Source organism: Lipophrys pholis (genome assembly GCF_963383615.2).
Source record: "Lipophrys pholis genome assembly, chromosome: 3".
Taxonomy (NCBI): domain Eukaryota; kingdom Metazoa; phylum Chordata; class Actinopteri; order Blenniiformes; family Blenniidae; genus Lipophrys; species Lipophrys pholis.
The window spans coordinates 6724564-6749028 of record NC_137627.1 but is presented as its reverse complement, the minus strand read 5'-3'; the positions used below and the strand labels follow the sequence as shown (position 1 = coordinate 6749028).

Genomic DNA, 24465 nt, shown 5'->3' with positions numbered 1-24465 from the left:
GCTCGACATGTCAGCACAGTGTGCAGAGTCCTCTATGAAGACGGTCTCAGCTTCCTCTCCTCCCTCGGCTCTGTCCGGGACCACAGAGAGCTCCTTCCATGGGTCAATTCCACCTGTGGAAACAAAAATACAGATAACAGTGTTTTCATATCTAATCAGGGATTAGGAGGAAGTTATTTTACAGGATTTCAAAGCCTCAAAAAATAAATAAATAATACACCCACCGCCTAACCCACTAATACTCTGTCATCATTGGGTAATTTGTTGATTTTGTGTGTCGTAAACTTGTGCTCTTACCGTTGACATAAAGCACCCTGTGTGTGTGAGGGTCGTGGCCTCCGTAGTAGGAATTTGTGAAAGCAATGTGTGAGGGCAGGGAATGCTGGGAAATGCCAAACACCACAGCACAGAGCTGAGTCTGAGCGTGAAGGGTCATCATCCCGGAGAACGGACAGGTGGCATCCTCGCAAGTCTGATCTGCACACATGGATCAGAGAAAGGGATCAGGTCATATTGGGAATGAAGGCTGACAACACGCATGTTTGGTTTCAGGTGTTTTTGTGTTACAGAAGCCAAACTCAGTGCAGGTCTGGTAGGTCCACTGTCTCTCCGCCCTCCTCCTCGAGTGAAGAGTCGTGTCCATTAGATTCCTCACTGTTTTCTCACGGGAGATGTCCAGACATCGCTCCTCACTGGAGGAAAGGTAAACCTGCAGCGTGCCCAAACAAACAAACCACCATGTAGAGAAGAGGGACATGCGAGATAGAAAATATCTGTTCAACTGTGGCTTGACGACAAGCAAGGGGTTGTGAAAATGGTTCGATGGTGACATCTGGTGGTCATATCTGTGTATGAGACGATCGCAGGGGTTTCTTCATACCTCAGCAAGTTCAACAAGGCGGATGTAAGCTTCTTTTTCTTCCTCATATTTCTCCTTCCTGCTGGTCATTAGGTCACAGAGCTCCTTAATAGACAGTAACACTCCTTCTTCATTGTACTGGACGGTTCCCATCACAATGTCAGCCAGGTTCTGCATCAACTCAACCTGAAAATAAAAATAATAAAATAAGCTTGTGCTCTGATCAGCATTTACTCTGCATTGGGAGTGAGAAAGTATTGAAATTAAAAAGTAAAATGTGAACACACTGTCAGAGCATTGTAAACTATTGGAAAACATTATTTGAAATATCAAATTAAATAAAATAACTCAAAGTTTTTGGCACTATTAATTTGTTAATGTATTAATTTATGTATATATTTATTTATCTATATTTTCTGGGTTTGTGTGGTAGACACCAGTCAACACGTCATAGCATATTTAAGTAAATGAAAGTTAGTAGGTTTAAAATGATGAGAGGTTATTCATATAGCGATAAAATAACAGACGCGTGGTTAAAATATGTAAAAGAGGAGTTGGCAATAGGACACTGGTGATTAAAGGTTGAAATCTAAAAGGTACATCGCTGGAAAAAAAACAACTTAGAAAAACATGTTAAATCAATCATCTTAAAATAGAGTATTGAAGCTATAACTGTAGCTTCATATACCAAGAGTAAAATGAGCTAAAGCTTTATATTTGGTTGTGATATTTTTCTTCAAGAAGTGGATACATGGGTTGTAAAGGTAAAAAGTTCTCTTTCTAAAATAGAAAAACAACATATAGTTTTGAATAACTCAGAAGTAAATGATAAGTTACTCAGATAAATAGTTTGAATATTCATCTAAATGTGAAGGATAAAAGGTATAAGTAGTTTTAAGAGATGGGCAGATTGACATGTCTGACTTATTCAGCCAGAAGAGGGATCAACACGAAGTGACATTTTCTTTTTAATTTTGACTTGAAATTGCTGTAAAAGTGTGAATCAATATTTGTCTTTAAGATTTAAATGAACTCAGATAAAAATAAAAAAAAAGAGCCTGGATTGTTAAATCAAATCTGGAGGAAAAGTTGTGAATTGATAAGCAAATTTTCTCTCATCGGGACCTGATCATCAGAATCTTTTGGGATCTGGCAGCAGTTGAAGTCCAGGGCCACCCGGCTGACGTTTCCCCCCATCAGAGCTGCTTCTACAGCAGAAAACGCATCTCGTACTTCAGCCAGACACTGCAGGAGGAATAATAAGACAGAGTCTAATGCAGGAAATAGTCAGACAGGACAGTCGGACGAGGCGCACTGACAGGAGGCAAACTTCGCACCTTCTCCGAACCACCAACTGCCTCCTTCAGCAGACTCAAGCCAACAATCTGAAACACAGGGGGAGAGGCAGGCGTGTGGGTGAGAGGCAAACTCATATTATTTCACTCAGCACTGAACAAGGATTACTTTTGTATGTTAAAAAAAATAAATAATGGCGCAATCAAACCTAATAAGGTTGGTAAATATCTGTGAGTTTACAATTCAGAAACTTTCGTTGAAGTGTATTAATGCAGGAAAAGATCAATATGATGATAAAAAAAGCACATTTCTTTGTATGGTTATCAATTAGATCTTAAAACATGGGATGAAACCAAATGTTGTGAGTGAGAGTTTCACCTTGTTGTATTCAGAGAAGTCCAGTTTAGCCTTGACCGGAGCAGAGGAGGCCACAGCTCCATACACCAGATTAGGAAACTGAAAAGAGAGGCAAAAGCAGCAGACAGAATGGTGACTGAAGTAAAAAAAAAAAAAAAAGAATTAATGAAACATACAAGCAGCATCATTCATATACTGCACTTTCCAGTCATGCTTTCAGTGTATAATATATTAACCACATCTTACGAACATTTGCATACGTAAATTTAAACTGAGAAACAAACCCCACTAATATGTGTTTATCTTTATGTGAATTACTCATAAATAGAAATAAAATTAGAGTTTCTTTTTTATCTCTAAAACAGGCTAACATTAATTGACAAGAGAAGTACTGAGACGTCACTTTGTTATATTTGGTGGAAAATCTCTCCAAGAACAGAAATAATGAGTTAAAAAAATAATATCAAGGAATATCTGATTGTTCTCATATAGAACCAGACATCATGTTGTTAATAAAATAAAATAAAAACTTCTATAGTGAAGTTTGAACCTTCTGAAAGCAGGTAACTGATTCATACAGAGTTTCAGTTAACGTCAGCAGAAGCATGCTTATCTCCTTCATGGTGTGAACAAAGGAGAAGCCTTCATGAACTATTCTCCTTCAGTAATTCTCTCTATAAAAGATGATTTACTTCTAACAGAGGTTATCAACATTAAAGAGCTTAAGATCACGACATCAGGTAAGAGAGGTCATGACCTTGAGCAAAGCCTTTTTAGACCCTGTTTAACTGGATTGACTTGAAAAACACAATAAACTGGAACAAGAACTGCAGGAATGTGAAAACTCAAGGTGAAAACTGGACCTGATGAGAGCACATGAATACAACCCGTCACTCGCTCAACATTCACATGACTTTTACCCGATAAACCTAAAAACATTTAGCATTTTGACCGTCTTGCACTCGACACAAGAATGTTGTGCGACACCTTTTTTGACCATTTCAAACTCTTGACCCGATGTATATGGGGACATTGTACTTCACCTTCCCTCTGAACCAGGCGGACAAAGCTCCGGAGTACGAGCCCCCGAAGCTGATCCACGTGTTCCCGTGACTCAGGTTGAAGTTCTGACTGATGTATTGGTGAAAAACCGCCAAGTCAGCAAGCCTGAACCGAAGAGATGGAGAAGTTTAGTCCTCTCGGTTCATGCAGAGACACACAGGAACATGTGGAAAGGCGACGGTGGAAACACATGCCCACACTTGTTTTTATTCAAGGGAGATTTTCTTGATTGATAAAGCTGACGCCTCCAAAGTGCTCCAAAGAAGAAGAACCCGCCCCAGTGCTACCCCACAGGTCTCATTTTGCCATCTGCCATTTGCAAAATCACAACTGAGATGAAACTAATGGAGGGAAAGCTGCCCGTGATGCACAATGTAAAGGTAGAAAATGTGTAATATGAGTGTGTACAGGTCAGTGCTTTTACAGGACTTGAGCCACAAGGTATGAGTCACGGTGTCCTTTAGTAATTCAGACACAAGTAAGAGAGAGAGTCAGGAGACAAAGAGCAAAGAGTGAGCTGTGAGAGGAAGTGATTAATTCAGACGCTATTTCAAGGGAGAGTCAGTACACCTTTTCTTGTTTCAACCTGTAACAAAGACGACTTGAAAGTATTTATATCAGGAAGTATCTGGCCTGTTAGACTCACAGTTTACATCAGAGTCTGTTTTGTAGCTATTTAATTTGTCTTGTTTACATTATCTGTATCTAGTCATAGTCAACTGACTGGGAGGTGGAGCAGGGCCTCCTGTCCCATATCTATGATAAGAATCCAGCAACGATCATTCAATTGAGACAATGCCGGTGCAAAACAAAGGTAATACTGAATAGCAAGAGAAACTAAGGAGGCAGACGCACATACATATGCAATGAGAGAAAGCACGCATTTCAGCACACACACACATATAAAACACACACTATTTTGTGTACTGACGCCTGCTGGCTGCTCAGGTCTGCCAGGTTCTCTGTTTTGAGGCCGTCTGGGTTGATGCTGTCGCCATAGAAACGATGCTCCAGAGCCACTATCAGAGCGCCGTGCTCCTCCGCCATGTCAACATGGTGACCTGGGAGAACGTGTTGCAAGCAGATGAGATTCAACGTGTTCAGTAACACTGGCTCAATGTATCCTCGCAAGTAATACACTAGAGTACACTACGAAGTGACCACCTTGTGTTACTACAAAGTATTTCCCAGCTTTAAATCTGGGGATACATGTGACAAAAAGGTGCGTGAAGCATTTACACTTTAAAGACGGAGACAAACAGGGTTTGGGTTTTTTTTCTTTCAAAACAAAACGTGGCACATGGAAACACGGGAAAACGGCCTCTTAACTTGCAGCTAAATATGTTTATCATCTCTCATTGTCGCAATAAATCCACTGCTGAGTGAGATGATTATTGAAATATCTCAATCATCTGAAAATGGTAAATAGATCACAGTTCATGAACTCGGAATGTAAAATTGTCGGCCCCTGTCGAAGTGATTTTAGTTTTACTTGTAAGATCTTAAGCTATTGTTCTGTTTCTTTTTCCTCACATAGAATCAAAGATAAACACATTTGTTGACCCAATACCACTTTGTGCCAGTGATTTATCAGCACAAATGTAAAACGTGACTGAAATCATATCCAGTATTTCTAATGATTTATAGCTTAAAAGACTTTCCCGAAATTGGATATAAGTTTTGTTGAGATACCTGATACACAACCCGGCACTGCTGTCCATAGATTTATTTGTGTTATTAACAACAAATATTGCAGGAAATACTATAAAGTGGATCTATTAAGATAAGATAAGATAAGATAAGATATCCCTTTATTTATCTCGCATGTGGAGAAATTTGCAAATTTGCAAATTTGCATTGGGTGCTGTGAGTAAATATGACACTGTAATTTTGAACACTTTTCAAAATTGAGCATTAATTTGATAATATCTGATGATAAAATCAGATGATCTCTAATAAACCGTGTCTTTCACCAAGCAAAGGGACCAAAGACTTCAGGTTTTATTTGAATGACTGAGTAGTTAAAAGCAGAAGTGGTTCACTTTCAGTGTGGTTTCTATGATTTCCATGAACTCATCATTGTGTTTGATCAAATGAGCAAAAAAAAGGTTATTTAATTTGCAACATAAAGTCTATCGACTTCTCGCTTTCAGTTTATCATTTAAAATTCAATCTTTATCAACAAACTGCTCCCTGAGCTGTGCTGACAGCCACATTTTCAAAGCAGATTTTCCTCTGGGATTAATAAAGTGCTTCTATTCTATTCTATTCTATTCTATTGTAAAATTTCTTATGATCATAGAACGCATGAATAAGATAATTAATTGGTAAAACATGGCATTTATGTTTAGGCAAAGCTTCTTCATATCAATGAATATTCCATTTACATTAAAATTATTTGTATATTTCTAAAAAAATGTAATAATAATAATAATAATAATAATAAGTGCTGCAGATTATACAACAAGCACATAAAAGCAGTGCAGGTGACAGGATCTCCATCTGCAAAAATATACCCAATTCTTTAACTTTTTTTATTATTATTATTTACATAGTGGGACAAAATTTATTTCATTTAAATTTAATTTAAAAGTATTTCTTTTTTGGTCCGTTTAACTGTGTTTGAACGCCACACAACTCTCTTAAGTCTACACACTGTGAGGATTTTAATTGTCCAGCATTTTCTTCGCTTGTGCTTGCAAACAGGCATCGTGTTTCCGACACTTAGCGCTGCTTCACCGAGTTCACTTTCCCTGACACCCGAGGACTCCGTTGGGCTCTGATGCTTGTGGGGACAAACGGGTGCAGACGTGCGTTTACCTGCCACAACTTCGAAGTCGAAGATGGGCCCTTCGCCTCCGATGTAGAGAAACACTGGTCCATCAGGGCGGCGCCAGTGAGCCTCGTTCACAAAGAACTTCTGGAAACGTCACAGAAAGAAAAAAAAATGAGTTTGGTTTCGATTCACCCGGAGAAGCGGCAGAGCCACTCATGTCTTCAGTGTGAGTCATCCTCTCCTGAATGCTGCCGTGGACTCATTTGCAAGTTGGCAGCCTGAAATGACTGCGTGAGCGAACTGTACGTTTCAATTGATGTTGTCAGGGAACGACTTCCTGTAACGGCAGTGTGGAGAAAAGATCCTCCCAGCATGGATTTCTCTGGATAGAGAGCCGACAGGAGGACCTTTGTACGTGACCTGAGCTGAAACCGCAGTTCAACAAAACATTCTGCCAGTAAAACAGCTCTGAGAAATAACATGCGACGACATCCGAGTTCACGAGGTCGAAGAATTACGTACGTTTTGTTGAGTGTGTATTTACAATCTATCTCCAGGCCTCATTTCTGTTTGAAAATGAACCAAACAAGAAACTTGAATAGTGATCACTGTGCACACGCAGACAATGAAAGTTATAAAAAAGAAATTAAAGAAATACAAATTTAAAAAAAAACATGTTGTTAATGTTTTTTAATTTCCAGAACTAATAAGTGCCTGAACAGGTTGTTGATGGATTATTCTATCTGAAGAACATTAAATACAACTTATCAGCCACAATTTGGTGCCTGAAGTTTCCTCACTGCGATATTTAGTTTTTATTTAATTTCAAGAATTGTTTGTTTTTGTTAGTGTTTGTCTCTGAATTGATTTGAGGCAAGTCTAAACTAAGCTTTTGGCAAACCAAAAAAAATATATATATATTAGAATAAGTTATAGAGCCGGACATTAGTTGGGTTTTTTTTTAAACTTTGAACTTAAAACTTAAAAAAAGGGGGGGGATCAAGTCAAACTATATGTTATGTTTTTAGTTATAATAACATATAATGAGACACACTGACTACACTTGTCCTATTTTTTCCCTTTAGGCATCATTAAAAATGGCATAAATTTCACATTTTACTCGTAAATTTCAAATTACTGTGTTTTTGTGAGATTACATAGAATTAAATGTTCATATGTGTTTCTATGCATTAAAGCAAAGGGGAAACATTCAGAGTTTTTGTTCCATACAGATTTTGATGTTAAAGAAGTCAACAATTTAGTTGATCTTTAGAGACTTGTAATGATTGTCTGAACCTGAGGGAAGGTGTTGATGTCCTGTCGGTTGAAGTGGTCCAGCGGCTGGTCGATCCAGGCTTCCTTCACATGCCTGAAAGGTCGTTGTCCTCCAGCCAGAAGCTTCTGGACAACCTGCTTGTTTTTCTGCAGCTGGACGTCTCGCACACGCTCCTTCATCGTCCTCAGAATTCGGCCTAACAGCAAGCATGTTAGAAGGAAGCAAAAATATTAAATCGAAACATAAAACAGTAGCACTGCGATCTGCAGAGTCGCCTCAACTTGTGATTTGATATTTATTTTTATTTTATTTCATTTTGTGATTCCTTGTGGGCTTTGTTTATTGAATTGCTTGCTCACTCTTCAAACGATGAAAATCTCATTTGCATCAGCTTACCTGGTTCAACGAGGGTGAAGAGGAGCAGAGAGACGAGACAGCACACCGGTGAGAAGAACATCTTCCTGCATATCAGGATAGTTGAACGTGAATTCAAAACGCTCTGCGAAGATCAGGGTGATGGTGTCATTCTGGAACAGGGGTTATATAGGGTGTGTGTGTGTGTGTGTGTGTGTGTGTTACATTAACAGCTCAGCAAAACAGAGCATCAGACAGGTGATGTGACTGGATCTTTTTGCGTTGTAATGGCTTTTTAATTCAGCATTGAGTTGCAATGCTTTTCCATCTAGCGTTCTGCTTCAGCCTGTACAAGCAACGACAAGCGTCGGCTTTGATAAAGTTCACACAGATGATCCATATAATAAGCTACAAAATTAGACATTCTGCAGCAAAATCACTGATAAAGACGATGATTTTCTTAATGTAATACTCTATCAAAACAGATCAAATGTACACGAAAAATAGTAAAAACCCCCAACATGTGAACTTCACCTAATAAATTTGGTTCATGAAAATAACATCACTCAGCAGGAGAGGGAAACCGACGGCCCAGTGGCTGGAGCCAAGCTCAGACGTGAGCTTTTGAAATGCAAACAGTAGCAGTAATAAAGAGAAAGACTCTTTAGCTTTTATCTGACTGAGGCAATAAGTAGATCACTCATGAGTTAAGTATATGCTGTCATGAAATGAAGCGTTGTGTTGATTATGGGTTACAATGAGTGGAGCGAGCCATGCCAGCAGAGTGTGCTTGTCTTCAAACAAGCAGTGGAACCATCTGTCACAGACCAGGACGGGACCCAAATGGAGACTCGAGCACCAGGGATGAGGTCAAAAGTCTCAAAGTGGCAGCAAAGGTTTCTGAGGGGAGATCCAGGAGGAACACATTGAGATGATGACGTGAGGAGGAGAGTTAATTGGAAATGTGAAGGAAGACGCGCACACACACACACACACACACACACACACACACACACACACACACACACACACGCTGGGTGTACTGGCACTATAACGTCATGTTGAGGTTTCCTCTCTGCTCTGCTCTTGGTTTCTATTGCGCAAAAGGAAAAACTATCAACATCCTGCTGTGGGAAAATCTACTTTTAATCCAGATTAAGTTAAAGGTGATACTCAGATGTGAAGTTTTGATGAAAACCTAGGACATTCATAATAAGGAGCCACACATGACCTTTAAATAATAACTGTAATAATCACCAATAATTTTATCATTGAAAAATGTAACATGATAATGTGGGGTTTTTATTACATGTTGGAACTCATTATTATGTCTACTGGCAAGTTCAATCTTTAAAAAAAAAATGATCACAGCATGCAGACTGCATATTTTTGTACAATTTATGAAGCTAGAAACACCTTGGGTCGCCTTTACAATAAAACATCTGTTACAAACAAAAGAAAAATAATTCATTTTTCAGTTTTAGGACACAAAAATGCATTTTGTTGTTTTAGATTAAAAACAATCTATACAAACATCAACAACGCCACTGCTGACAGTTCAACTTTGCAGTCAAATGTTTGATTTCAAAACAATTAAAACTGGTTGTAGTTTGAATACTTTGCAGGAGCTGCTTCGTGGACGGTCAGGGTACCAATTTCTGGCCTTTAATTGCTGAGTTTGCATTTTCTTCCTGCGCATGCACAATGAATATTTTTCCTGTTTGCACAGACACATCCGTCCTTGACTTTACTTTCTCACACAACTATGGTCTCTCATCAGATAAAGCAGTCTCACAGTTTCTCGCTCACTTGCAGACTGCAGATCGTGCAGGACCAGTGTTTCTCTGAGTCAGGATCGGCTCTCTGCTTGACGTTGCATTCTGCCTTCCTCTCGTCTGTAAACGACAATAAAGCTTCCAGCTTCAGAGACGCAGTGCATTTTATCTCCACAACACCGGCTTTTTACGTATGTAAAGCCATATGAAGCATTGGCTTGTTTTTGTATGAACCCTCTTTGAAGGGTGAAAACACACAATCATCTCCTGCAACATTACAATCATTCATTATGTGCATTTTATTTAAAAGGCAAAATTCCTTCAACGTTGATGACCAAAAGTGTTGCTTCTGTCACTTTCCGACAAATAAAATTCATCAGGAGCCCCAGACTTGATCACCCTATATATTGATCATACAGCTCATCGAGTTGTAATGTTTATCTGCTTTGTCTTGTGTTGCATTGAAATTTCATCTGTTCATCTGTTTTTGTTTGTTGTTTTTTTTTAGATGCCTTTTATTATTATGTCAACAATTTGTAGCAATTTTGGACGGTTTTTCCTTTTGACATTTTTTTAAATTGGTTTCAGCTTTTTTTTGACATTTCTGTCCATTTTAGCGTGTTTGACTCCAGTTTGAAAAGACGTCTGGTGGGTAAAGAAAAGACACATAAGGTAAAAATGTTTATGAAGATAATATTTTGTGAAAGCTTCATGCAGCCACTGCAGAGAGGGGCTGCAGAGCCACGGGTTGTAGACCCTTTTGACTTCGGCTGGTACAATTAAATTAGCAGAACTATTCCATCATCTTTCTGTCAATTCTGAACTATCAGCCATGGAAACATTCTAAATATCACTTCATTCATGTGGGCTCAGGGAGGAGAATTTCAAGTGGCTCCTTTATCGTCACATTAACCACAACTCTTGAGACGAGTCATGTGAACTTCCTGTTGCACCTTTATGACATATTAAACTGTCTTCCACATACACAGTCGAAACGCAGAAGGACGACTCACCGGGTAGCGCGCTCTGCCGTGGGTTATTTTCATCACGGGAACATGAACGGCACCAACGCAGGTGAAACTGAGCGAAACGTGGCCTACGCGCTGATCTTTGGCTGCATCGCGGTGTTGGGTCTGCCTCTGAACGTGGCGTCGTTGTGGGTTCTGCTTCGCCACCACAGCCTCAAGTCACCCAGCATCGTCTTCATGGTGAACCTGGCCATCTCCGACCTGCTGCTGGTGACCTCTCTGCCCATGAGGGTCTACTTTTACGCCACAGGTACCTGGCCTCTGAACAGCACCGCGTGCACTGTGATCAGTGTACTTTTCCGAGATAACATCCGTTCCAGCACCTTCTTCATCACCTTCATCAGTGTGGACCGGCTGCTGGCCGTGGTGTACCCGTTACGGTCACGGTGTCTTCGGACGTCGTCCAATGCGTGGAAAGCTGTGACTCTTGTTTGGCTGTTTGTGTTGGTAATGAATATTCCTGAATACATGTACTTTCCAAGACAACCAGACAATGGCACTGTGCCCAGATGCTTTTCGTTTAAACCCATTCAGAATTCAACAGGAGGCGCCATCGCTTATTATCAGCCGGTGTTGGTGGTCTCCATGCTGTCAGTCAACATCGTGTGCACTGCTATGGTGCTTTGGACTTTATGCACTCATCTCAGTGTCTCTGCAAGGGTTAAGAACAAGGTGAACGTCATGCTGATTTTTGTCCTGAACTTGGTGATGTTCACCGTGTGCTTCTTGCCTATGTCGATCAGTCTGCCTCTGGTGAGCACTCCTGAACTCAAGCCAATGGTATGTCTCGCTACGGTGAACTGCTGTCTGGATCCACTCTTGTATTATTTCTCCTTTGACGGCTTCTGGAAGAAGAAGGAGGATGTTGACGCCGCACAAGAACTTCCAGTTCGAGGTCCCCCTCAATGACGACTCTTACCATCTGTTTCTGCCGAGAGAACGAAAGAACTGTGACGGCGGGTGGGAAAGCTACTGGGTAATGACGAGGTTGAGAAAACAGTCAAATCAAACTGTTCTGACTGACATGTCAGCGGTCTAGGCTTCCTGTCGGTTAATAGATCGGTACAAACAGCCCATTTAGCAATTTGTAGCAAAGATCTATAAAGAAACAAAAGAAAATAGCGAATACATTGAGAAACACCAATAATTGTTTTCCTTCCTTGACAATTTAATGATGTTTGATGTTTAGGCCTTTTGAAGTTATTGCTGTATATTTTTCGAATACTGAAAGGGTTAGAGGGTCTATTCTGTGCTGATTTACATGGTAGATTCTATTCGATTATATTTAGTTTTCTCATGAAAGAAGGGAATGGCTGTGGTCGTCTACACCTGTGAAGTTGTTAAATAACAAGAAGTCAGTTTTCAAGCCACAGTGTAAGACACCGTTTCCTCATCATGTGTAAGACACGGTTTCCTCATTATTGCTTCATGTTTAAGATGAATAAGATACAGTCTCAGTTATCTTATTAATTTCTAAAACATTTGGGGTTGAACGTTTGGTGTGTATGCATGTCAAACAATAGTGGAAACACTGCTTAGTGTAACACCCTGCTTTTCTAATCGTACCTTTTTCATTTATTTTGGTTTTACCTTCATTTGACCCTCTTACGGGCTTTGCATGTCATGAATCCTTTTATGTGTCTCAGGCTTTTGTCTTATTGGCGAATGCCTTAATAGTGGAGACCAGGTCCAAGGCTCCACCAGATGGCGGGGCATCAGTATAATCCCACAGCAGACTGTAAAGATCTGGATTACCCCTTCTGCAGATTTGAGATGATCCAAAAGTATTTGTTACAAATGCAATTAGGCGCAGTGGACTGGCAGGAGGAGCATCGGCTGTCTTTTTGTTGACTCGTCTCTTTAAATGCAGCATTGACGCATGTTTCAGTCTGATGTTTAGCGCGCGGCCTCGAAGGAGAAGATCCAAACTCAGACAACAACAAACACGATAATAATTCAAACCATACTCAAAAACAAAATCACATTTCAAACATTATTTATAAGATGGATTTCTTGGTTTGGGGTCAATCAATGCTGTTCTATGGAAGAACAATGTGTATTTTTGAGTGAGTGGGGAAAGAAAATCCTGATTTGTTGTAATTGAAAAAAGATGTTTACACTATAAAAACTAAATTATGTTTGTTGCACCATAATGCTGCTACACTACGAGAGTCAGGGGTCAGGGGGTCAGTGCGCAAAGGTCAGCTGTCAGGGGGTCAGGGGGTCCAAGGTCAGGGGTCAGAGATCAGATATGTGCCTTTTCTCAGCAAGAATTTCTTTCTTTTCCATTTGGATTTGATAAGAAATCGGGATGAAAAGAAACACATAGAGGGCAAACCATGTTTTTTATTAAAACACCCTTTTTTTTACTGATTTCATTGGGAGTTTATTAGAGCCCTTTAACCATGATGAAATCTGCTTTAGTGTGATGAAAAAAGTCAAAAATTCGACCAAACTCTTAATACTGAAAGTATGTAACTAACACAGGAAGTCTAAGGCGTTCTATTCTATTGTGGATCCAAACAGCTTGCAGCAATAATAAACCAGACTATAAAAGACAATGGATTGGATGTGCTACAATTTAACAAAGTTTGAATGTTTGCATTGTTGTTTGTTGCCTCATTTTCTCATCAAGAAATTAGTCTGAAAGTTGGTTATGCATGAAAAATAAATTCTATTGTAATCTTGCTTAGCTGACATCAATAATGCTTCAAGGAAAATAAATTCCTTGGATTCTTTAAAAAGATTTATCGATTAAACAAAATGCTTTATTTAGGCAACTTTTAATGTTACTATTATACATCATAAAGGTTTCAAATAGAATAGAAATACTTTATCAATCCCTGAAGCAATTTGTTGCAACATGGCTCCACACAGAAAAAAACAAAAACAGAACAAATAGCATAGGAGATAAAATGTCAATATGACAGGACAATGTTAAATAAATAGCAGCGTTGAACGGGTCCTCGCTCACGCGTTGGAATGTGGTGCAAGTAGAGGTTTGGTGCTCGTCAGATGTGTGATGGAAATGTGAAAAACCAAGATTACGTCAAAGTGTCAAAAATGTCAAATTCCTTATGCGCTCTTTTCCTCCGTGTGTTTGTGTTTGGCTCGCGCAGCTTTTAAATTAGAACTGCTCAGTCTCCCGATACCTTCAAGTGCCTTCTGAAGACACGTGCGCATTTTCTGGCTTTCAGTTCTAGTAGATGTGTGGCATCGTTTATTTCCTCACAGATCGTCTTCTAGCTCCTTATGAACTGTGAAACAGTTTGGTCATTTTTCAAAAAAATGTGCTTTGTAAATAAAGTTGACTTGACCCCTGGTTTGAGTTTGGGCTCCATCTGCGTAGAGATTGCATGTTCTTCCTGTGCATGTGTAGTTTTCTCAAGGTCTCTTCTCAAAAAAAGAATGCGTTTAGAGGATAACTTCAGATTCCAAAAACTGAATATGTGCCCGTAGTTGTTCATGTTATCGGAAGCCTTGAAATCCTTGAGCCTATTAAGTTCCAAATTATTTTAGGTGGGTTTATCATGTAGCATTAAAGAGCAAAGCATGAGTGGATCATTTTTACTACTTTATTCACAGACAGTTTGTTGGCAGACAAAATATACAGATCAAAGTTAGTTTTATGAAGCTAACATATGATATAATATGCTCCCTTTCAGATGTACTGACTTTAGTCCAATCTCTGACTCTGGACTAAGGCTTTAATCATTGTTTTACAAAACATTCTATGAGTACCATTTTTTTTTCTTTTCCTCTTATAGATAAACACATGCAGGAAGAAAAACTAAAGATTACAGTGAAATGATTCATAAATGTAGTGAAATTGGGAGGAAAAGCCTAATTAAAAAAAAAAAAAAAAAAAAAAAAAAAAAAAAAAAAAAAAAAAAAGCCATCTAAAGAAATACAGAATTATTTAACAAATGAATGCACTCTAATGCCCCAAAGCAGGCTTGTCGAACTTTTAATGTACCAGGAAGGAAAGATGGGACTCAATAGACAGGCAAGAGGAAAAGAGGCAAGCAAGTCATCGGCAATTACATGTTAACATTACAGTGACCATGAGAAGCAGAACTCAAAACAGAGGAAAGAAAAGACTTGTTTTTGCACAGATGCCTGTTTGAACTAAGAGCCACAAAGTAACCTCCAGGGCAAAACAAAAACAACAAAACGACTAAGTACACATGGCGTTTGGTGTGTCTCTCCTGACAACAGTAACCATCCGACTAATCCCCAGTGAGGAAGAGCACAGGTCTGGAAATTATGGTTCAGTATTGGCTCGAGGACATTGCTACATGGAAAATCCTGTGATAGAACCAGACGCTTAGTATTGCATCACACTCAAAACGAAATAATACCTATGGGGACAACAGAGAAAGTTCCCCTTTCCAAATCAAATAAAAACAAAAAGTGCAACTGAGACGTGACCAGATAAACAGAGGGGGGGGGGGGGGGGGGTGCTACAGTGGCTGGGGGAGGTGGGGGGCCAGAGATGTGCCTTTGGGTGGGGTTGGGGGTGGTGGGAATCACACGGATGACGGTCGCGCTCACGCTTCGTCGCAGATAACAGTCTCCACCACAAATGTATTCTCGAAGTGGCGGATGTGGTGGCAGTCCTTCGCCTCGCGCTTGTTGATGCCTGCATGAGGAAAAGCGGGTTGCGACAGAGATAAGAGAGGATCAGCAAATGTCGCTCAGTATCAGTATGTGAGAATACCTTCAACAATAAAGCTCCATCGCTGGGTTCCAAAAACAAAACGCACAGGCCTGCGCCACCACTAATCAGCTTTTTAAAAGCTTTTTCATTAAGTCCTACAACTTACGCCTGCGGGTGAGGCGGCGGTTCAGGCGGTACGTGTCCTTCCCGTTGCACAGGCGGTAGATGAACGGTCCCAGCTGACGCAGGTTGTGCACTTTGCCCGTCACCACCATCTCTTCATGGATGATGTAGGTCTGAGGCAAGTATGTTCCCTTCTGCAGGAGGTAAAGACACAAGAATAACATACTCAGTGGGGAATACTTAGGAGAGGAGCTGATGCTCCAGAACAGTATAAAGAGGGGGGTCATGTGACTAATCATAAGAGAAAAACAAAACATCCTACATCTTAACATGTACCGAGCATTTGGCTCGACAGTGATTTAAATACTAGTAAAGACAGAAATGCAACGTTTGAAATGCACACAGCAAATTCTGTGCATAAAGGACATGAACTCCTCTTTTAGACATTTACAGAGAACTTTCGCCATTTGGTCGGCTGTTTAATCTATAAACCTCAGCATCGGCGGGTTTCTTATATTGTAGATCTGAAGAAAATAAATGGAGGCTGACGGAACTCAATACACAGACTAGTGGAGAAAAGTGTGATTACAAGTCCGGTCAGGTCGGGGCTCGATTACTTTAAAGGCCCTGTTTACACGACAACGTTTTCAAGTGAAAACGGCAAACTTTTGTTGCGTTCTGGGTGTCTGTTTACACGACAACGATGCTCAGAGCCATTGAAAACGCAACTTTTTTGACAACGGCTCCAACTCCGTCTCCGTGGAAATGGAGGGGAAAAGGCAACTGAAAGGCTGCTATATTTCCGTTTAATCGCGCATCATTTTCAAAACGTTGTCGTGTAAACGTGATTATTTTCTGAAAAAAAAAACAAAAAAAAAAAACAGGCATTTTCACTTTTTCTCTAAACAGAGTCTCAATGTCGGTTTTTCTACACAGCTGCCTTAGAGAATCACTTGTATCGTGTGTTTTTCTTGTTAACTTTTGAAGGACCCTTCGTAAAATGGTGCTCGTGAATGTGGCCGAGTCAAGAGTCTCGTTACCTTGACATTGATTAGAAGCTCCCAAAGGTTCCGCGGCGGCATCACAATGGTGGTGTTCAGCTCAATAACGTAGCACTTGTCCAAGGCGATGTCATGGTAGGCCGTCAGTCCCTGGAAAATAAGGCAATTTATCAATTTCCAGCTCTACTTGACGGCAACAATTCCTGGTAATTATATACAAATTAAGTTGCTGTTAAAATTGGTGTGCTGCCATCAAAAATTGCCCAAAATTTAGACAGACTTTCATGTTATAAGAGGCAGAAAAACACTAATCAGGCCTAAATCTTAATATCTCGGATATAAAATGAAATGTTTCACCAACACTGCTGTAATCACAAAAAAGTTATATTAACATACTGACACTATGAGTTTGAGTAGCCTTTACATTTGCTTACACCGAGTTATACCGAGTGTGGCAGCAAGCCGACCTCATTGTTCAAGCTGTGGGCAGGATATTTCCCCATCAGTGGGGGAAATCATACTTCTGTAGGGTGCAGCTCAAATTTTCAATGAGAACACTGAAATACTTCTGCACCACCTCTTGACATACATTTATTTTATTTTTTTTTTAAATCTGCCTGACTTTTGAGACCAATCATAACTCGTATCATATCAGTGGGATGGCATTTCAGCCGAGGAATCAAGAATGTTTCTTCACCTTCTCGATTCAGTGTCTGAACATCCCTGCAACAACAACAACAAAAAACCATCTCTCTCTTCTTGGATTGACAACGAGGAGACACTAAACAGCCTGAGGCTCGACCTCACGTCAAGTCCATTAACCTTCAACGGTGCGTCACTTGAGTGGCGTAGGAAGGTGACATGGATTCAATTGGTTGGGGAGACGTTTTTGACCATGATGCAAATCGCTCAGGAAGCCACAGGGCAAGTGATCCAGAAACAAAAGAGGAGCACAGATGCTTGCCCAGGAGCAGGCGGACAGGGTTGCATGCACATACAGAAGTCTGGTGGGAGGAACTTGGATACGGGACAAATGTTTCTTTTTGGCGAGTGTCGGCTTTGCTTCTTTAAAATAAGCACAGAATTCAGGAAATAAACAACTTTTACATCACATCAGAACGATTTCTTCAAGTGATTCATGAGGCTACTCATTATATTGGGGTTTCTCTTGCAGCATTCCTTGAAATCTATTGTCAGGCAAGCTCTAATAAATAATTTAACTCTGTAAATCCTCTACGTGCCAAAAGCTTTCTCTCCAAATGACATCTTTATACCGACACTGCTTGATGAACAAACACAATATTGAGAAGGTGATATGGAAGCTGCAGGAAAGAAAAAGACAAATTTCCACAATTGCAAATGTGTCCCCCAACACATAAGCTCTGCATTCAGTATAGTTTGCACATTTTAGGTATCAACTCCCACATTCCCTGTCCCAGCAGTGAAAACTACACATAATGTGTTTTCCAGAACATCCGTCTCGTCTCTTGCGATGGGAAAACAAGCAAATGTTGCACAACAGTGCATTCTGAGGATGTGTGGACATCAAGTTTCTGCTGATTAGGCGGAAGACTGAAGAATTTCGAAACCACAAGTTACGATTTCAGTAAACGAAGGAAGTTACGAAGGCTAGTGAAAATGCTTCGAGAAAAGAAAAATATAAACTCATCCCTCCCTTATGTGATCACTTCAGTGGGTTTGCACTTATCACGCCAGTCTGAACAAGTGATGTGTCCTCGTCCATTCTTGTTTCAGAGGTTTTTAACTGCTCCCAAACTGCTGATGGAAGTGAGCAGTTGGTTTCATAGCAGACGTATGATGACACATTTCAGACTCAGGTGTGTTAAGAGTAGAGAGAGACGTCTAAACTACGACGACTCCAGGATTAGAATTTGACACACTGCCCTCGAGAATATCCATGACCCCCACAGCGCTGCACCGACCTTCAAATAAACCAGACCAGGTCATGTGGCATTGCTCGGCATCGGTCCAAGGTTTGTTAGTCAGCGGGTTGTTGTTTTGTTTTTTTAATATTGACAACTGACCAGTAAACAAGTAGATCAATCCATTATTCACTCTGAGAATTACACCTCAGGCTGCAGGGTGTTATGGAGTTGTGACTGGCCCCATTTATCATCGCCGACACTGGGATGAGCCAATCACGGCCAAGATCCTCCTCTTCCTCCCTCTGAGGCCAGACAGGAACAAAAGATTTTTGTGTCTTAATATTCAAACCCTGTGAGACATTGAGATCACTTCACAAGCTTTACATGTTACATCAGTATGAGTCCTTTTTTTCGTGTATTAACCTCGACCTTCAGCTCAGCAGTCAAAGAGTGAACTGAGGGCAACTTGGAGGACTCAAGAGTTCAGTTCATGAAAAGCCGGCGCGCAGTGCGACACATTACTACAAACAGTCTTGTTGTCGTTTCCACAGCGAGTAGACATTTTTTCCCCCACTGTTTCAGAGAATGGACACACAGCCCTTCCATAGTATTGTCTGTGCGTATGAAGATACGCTGCCTTGTAAATGAAATGAGTCACAGTGGTTTTGTTTCATTCCCACAAAGAGCTCGGGTAAGAACAGCTTCAACTGAATCGCTGACACTGTTGTGATCTGCAAGAACATGACAACACCTTTTGTTTTTTTCCAGAAGAAGTGACCTTATAGTTTGTGAATTCCTAAACAGTGGTAACTAGTTGCCATCCGTGAAGAATAAACTGTGTGGCGTCTCCGCTCTTTAAGCACGAGCGCACACTCACTCTATGGAAGTCGTGGATGATGTCAGCGGGGTCGCTGCCGCCGAAGTGAGGCACGGGGACGGAGATCTTCTCGTAGTTGTCGGCCAAGTAGATGCCGACATTTTCCTCCAGCTCCTGACGCCCCCGCAGAGGCGCGTACACAGAGTCTTCGTAGAGCACCCTGCAGTGGAACAGGTTCTCCTCTGGGATCTGCACGCAAACATTATACTGACGTCAGGGGGCGAGTTTTTACAGGACTTGATCCAAACGGCAAACTTGGAAAATAACAACATTGCAGCATAGTGAGGTCTCACGTGAGGTATGAAGTAGTAGCGGTATACATAGATGGAAGCCAGGACCAGGCCGGCCATGAAGACCACCAGACCAAATGTCAGGCAGCACAGGCCATTAAGGGGAGACTTCTTTGGCCGCAAGGGCAGGACGAGCTCGTCCTCATCCTGGAACAAACGATACGAGAACAATTAAGGGAGACATTGACAAGCACTTATAGTAAATCTCATTACAGAATGTCCTCTGACAAGCTGAAAAGCATCTGAATTAACTGTTAAAATAGAAAAAAAAAAAAAAGAGAAGCATTTGGAGCAGGAATCAGACGTGCTGAGCCCGGCCAGAGGAAGGGATGAAGGCGAGCCTGGTAATAAAAACTCAGCTGAGATGGTGAGTAATCTTCCCAGACGCCTCCAGTCTCGCAGCCCATCTGTCGGTGCCAAACCTGCGTTGGCAGGGTGGCGCTACACACTGATAGTAGCCCCCTCATCCGGTGCTTCTATTTACAACAATAATGAGTAACGGTGAGAGAGCGGCTCAGCGCTCGCCGGAGGCATAACGAAAAGGTGAAATAATAATTTATCCTGCGCAACAAAACAAAAGCAGCTCCGGAGAGAAACAGACAACAAAAGGCTGCTATTCTCAGCCAGAGCTTTGACAGGAAGAAACAATGACTGCATGCATAGAGAAACAACTTCAAAGACATTATGATGAGAATCCATGTAGGAGCAAGTGTTTTTGGAAAAGAAAAAAAAAGAGTTTGGAAGCTTTGTTTCCACGCTGCTTGGCGGACACATTCAGACGGATACCAGGACAGTGCGTACGAGCAGAGTTTCATGTGTCACACACTGTTCTTTGAGGGGGCATCTTGGAGACGGAGGGTAGACGAGGACAAGGAGAGAACAGTGTATGTGCGAACAGACACATTTCTGTGACTTCTTTGTGTTCTCCGGTCCCACTAAGGCTCTTTCACGCCAGCTGAGAGCGTGCCACATCATGAGGCCCCTCTCCTAAATACATTTGCATAGGCAAATTTCAGCAGCTGCGGCTTTGCACTCCTGCAATCCTCACTTTGCATGCATGCTCCTCTCCCCTCCATCTATATTCCATGAGGGGATCACCGGGGCTGAAGCATGTATCTTTGATGAGGGGCGATCGGTTGCTGTCACAGCAAAGTTCAGGACTGCACCGCTCTGCTTCTTTCTGATAAATTATCTTGCATGCACTGCAAACCACAGCAACCCATCTGCCATTTTGTCAGCTGAAGCTCCGCATTTTGTGCTTTTTTTTTTTTTTTTTTTAAAGCTGGGAACGGTGTCTGATGCAGGGGAGGGAAGAGGGGTCAATTTGAACCAGCACAACAATGAAAAAAGAAAAACCCACTACCATCAATAGACACAAATACAAGAATCAGATTATAGATTAAATTGCATTATTTTTCTTAATCAAATGATCCACACTGTAGTCCTGAACAAAGACAGGTCATGCATTTACAGTGATAACCTGCACTGCGCGCACTGGCGCAGAGGAAACAGCGCAGCAGTGACATGTTTTGTTTCCGACCAAATGGCGATGGATCCTATCAAACCCCCCCCTCCCCTCCCTCCCTCCCCCCCGCTGAGGCTGCAGGTGCATGCAGGTGCAGCATGAATGCATGCATGCGTCACGTTACACATAAATGCATCTTTCTTTTTTCTCTTTCTTCTTTTTCTTAATCAACCATCTGAATGAGAATGACGCGCTTCCAACCCACCAGCGGATGCGGGATGAGGATCTCGGTCTTGTCGCCATCGCCCTCCTTCTCCACTTTCTGTCCCGCCACAGACTGGAAGCTGATCTTCACCATGGCCTCGCTGCAGAATCTTCCTCCTCCTCCGTGCTCTGAGTTTAAAGGTAGCTGCCCACCTCTCTCTCCAAACGAGTCCTCCTCGACTGGTCGACGGGCCGCCTTCTGATCTCTCTGCTGGGCTGCTTCTGTTTTCGTCCTTACCCACCGGAAGTGTGCCGCTGTCGCTGCTGCTGGCTTTTTCTTTTTTCTCTCTCTCTCTCTCTCTCTCTCTCTCTTCCAGATCAGCTTTTATAAAAGGGCCAGTCCGCTCAATTCTCTGCAGTGAAGTTCCAGATCTCTAATAAAGCATATACACTAATCAAAGACTGCAAAATTTCACTTTTGTGTGTCTGCCTCTTGTCACGAGTTGTCATTATTGCGTCACGTGATCTGATTAACCTGTCACCTGATCTAATCTCCTCCATGAGGTGCCTCTCCCATCCACTTTGTATCTATGGGAAATTTTGCGGCTATTTATTTTTTTTTCGGGTGAGCCGAATTTTTAACAAAAGTCAAAGCACACTATTAAAGAATTTCCTGCACGTTTTGATTTGCTTTTTATGTATGTGCTCCCAACAGTGCCTGGACTAGTCACATGCCCAAAACAAAAATAATAAAAATCTGAGGTTTGCATTTCCAGAAGAAAATGTAACTGTGAATGCTGAAGCTGAATAAAGCTGAACTGTAATGCTGATGGAAGTGATGAGGAATCTCCATGAGGTGCCTTTCCCATCCTCTTTTATGGGACATTTTTCTTCATATTTTTGTGTAATTTTTTTCAGTTTAAACGGTTAAAGATAAAGCACACAGCATAACATTCGTCTCATGAACAAGCTGCACGTTTTGATATTTGAACGGTTCAAATCAGTTAAAGATTACAGGAGAAATAGCACCAGATGGAAGAAGTCAGAATAATAATAAGAAAGATTCGCTTCACTAAAGTGTGACCATTCACACAATGACGCAACCCAAAAACAATTCAAACGTGCGTCTTCCAGAATGAAGAAGCTGGAGCAAAAGAAGAGATGTTGTGGATCTATCTGGGTGGAGCACATCACACCTAAGATCCAGTCTCCGCTCTGGCTGCCCGTGTGTCAAAAGATCCATTTCAAAATCTTTCTTCTTGTCAGATTTACTAGAATTTAAAACGCTCCTGAAGTCCATCAGAAAGGTTTCATAGAAGCTTTTAGTTCAAACACTCCTCACCTGTGGAACACCAGACACTCCCTAAATCAGGACTTAAAATATTTGCTCAGGCTTTCCATTGATAATACATTTAAAATATTTGATTACATCTATCTTAAACAGTCTAACTTTATATATTTAACTTTTTATGCCCTTAACGGTTTTCAAGTATTTTATATTCTTAATCCAAGATTCTTATCACGTTGTTTTCACATATTTCCTTGCAAAGCACTGAGAATTGCCTTTTGTCTGAATAGTGCTATGTAAAAAAAGTTCTTTACCTTTTCAAGCCAATAATCACTGATGATTAGAAATGATTTATTTGTATAACACAGGACATGCTGCAGATAACCACAGGTCCCCCGGTCTGTGTGGAGTTTGCATGTTTCCTAGGCCAGCAGGTGGTTGGGGTGGGGGGGTGGGGGGGGGTGTTATTGTCACACCTCTGTATATAAACCCGACCATTACTGTCAAGGACTATTAAACACATATTTCCAATCCAGTGCTTGTAAATTAAAATGTTTGTATTTTTCACGATTAAATGAAGATTGACAAATATTCCAGAGGGGCAGTAGTTTACCACTTTCTGTCTGATGTGGTGACCTCTCATGAACTTTTCCTTCACACAACATGAGCTGGGATCTCATCCCCGTTGTTCAAACGGGTAAGAAAGAAAAGAAGGAATTTCAACAGAGATAAGATAACGATGCACCTTTCAACTTTGTTTTCACAATAAGAGGTTATTTACCTGAGCAAATCTTACTTCTGTGTACCGAGATGATGTCCGATTGATAATCAAGCATCGACACATTTGACAAGTGAGTTTAGTGCAAAGGAAGAAAATCAAAACACCCTTTTTTTTTTTTATTCCAAATGTGTTTTTTTTTTTTTTCCTTATTTCCATTGTAGGGCCCAGGCCTTTGACACTTCTGAAAGCACCCACACGCTCTATGCTGAAGCTGGAGTCAACAAAAAAAAAAAAAGTCAGCCTACAGCCATATAGCCAAGAGCTCAGCTGGACATTTGCCATGTTGTTAAATACGACTGAAAACGGAAACAATTCCAGTACAACATCTTCAGTACAGCATCATGCACGGCCAGCAGAGCAACATGCTTGTTCAATGGAGGATCGGTGGGATTTAGTTCGGATCACATTTACCCGTTTTTGTGCATTGCGAGTGTGTCACGCAAGAAACTCTGCCGTTTCCAATTGGGAGGACAAACGCCCAATGTACTCTGCTACCCACAATGCTTTGCACTCCTCATTGTACTGGAATTATAAACCCTGTGAGAGGAATCAGAGGAGACGAGGGTAAGTAAGGTGGACAGAAGGATGTGATGTGACGAGTTCACCCCTGAAGCACACTCCCTGTGGGGGTTCGCACAGCACTCCGAGATCACTCCCCAAATACCCATGCGTGTGTGTGTCTGTGGGGGAGGGGGGGGGGGGCGACTCACAACCCTTGATTCCGTTAGGTAATGCTAATTGCCCGGCACCTTGCAAAAAGTGCCCAAACACGTGGACTTTAATGTTGCGCAACCAGAGCCAACAACACCATGACATTCCTCTGCTGTACAAATTGTTAATATCCTATAGGTTAGCTAAACTTGAGCTGGCTCTTTAAGTTATGTACAAAGAGAAAAACCCCACCAGCAAACCATTCCAGCAGGAAAATGAAATGGAAAACAAAAAAAAAAGTCATTTGAGTAGTTCGTCTTTTCCTTCCCAATGATTTAGAAAGTAATGTGATTAAAATTAACCTAAAATGTGAAGTTTAAGGTAATATATATATAATATATATTCATGTCGAGGTTAAACAAAAATCTACAAAGCAAAAAAAAAAAAAAAAGGTAT

At 41.1% G+C, this 24465-nt stretch overlaps 3 protein-coding genes across 3 annotated transcripts in view; 1 reads left to right on the top strand and 2 right to left on the bottom strand.

Annotated features, from left to right (window-relative positions):
- Window positions 1-8141, bottom strand: part of prss16 (serine protease 16) — an 11177-nt gene extending 3036 nt beyond the window's left edge. The window contains exons 1-12 of the mRNA XM_080460559.1: window positions 8023-8141; window positions 7647-7822; window positions 6395-6494; window positions 4506-4635; window positions 3556-3679; window positions 2534-2611; window positions 2197-2244; window positions 1985-2104; window positions 881-1045; window positions 568-709; window positions 298-477; window positions 1-113 (exon numbers count right to left, since the gene is read on the bottom strand). The exon at window positions 1-113 is cut by the window's left edge and continues 42 nt beyond it. Of these exons, the coding sequence (XP_080316685.1) occupies window positions 1-113; window positions 298-477; window positions 568-709; window positions 881-1045; window positions 1985-2104; window positions 2197-2244; window positions 2534-2611; window positions 3556-3679; window positions 4506-4635; window positions 6395-6494; window positions 7647-7822; window positions 8023-8083 (1437 nt within the window). The 5' untranslated portion in view covers window positions 8084-8141. The remainder of the gene's footprint in view (window positions 114-297; window positions 478-567; window positions 710-880; window positions 1046-1984; window positions 2105-2196; window positions 2245-2533; window positions 2612-3555; window positions 3680-4505; window positions 4636-6394; window positions 6495-7646; window positions 7823-8022) is intronic.
- Window positions 8142-10810: 2669 nt separating this feature from the next.
- On the top strand, window positions 10811-14099 carry LOC308107362 (lysophosphatidic acid receptor 6-like; the record flags this gene model as incomplete). Its single annotated transcript, XM_080459682.1, has 1 exon — window positions 10811-14099. The coding sequence occupies one exon, from the start codon at window positions 10811-10813 to the stop codon at window positions 11690-11692; it is 882 nt and encodes a 293-aa protein (XP_080315808.1). The 3' UTR covers window positions 11693-14099.
- Window positions 14100-14352: 253 nt separating this feature from the next.
- On the bottom strand, window positions 14353-21800 carry itm2ca (integral membrane protein 2Ca). Its single transcript, XM_080460472.1, has 6 exons — window positions 21351-21800; window positions 19624-19767; window positions 19331-19519; window positions 16607-16717; window positions 15610-15760; window positions 14353-15425 (listed from the first exon to the last, which is right to left on the bottom strand). The coding sequence occupies exons 1-6, from the start codon at window positions 21441-21443 to the stop codon at window positions 15334-15336; spliced, it is 780 nt and encodes a 259-aa protein (XP_080316598.1). The 5' UTR covers window positions 21444-21800; the 3' UTR covers window positions 14353-15333.
- Window positions 21801-24465: the final 2665 nt, after the last annotated feature.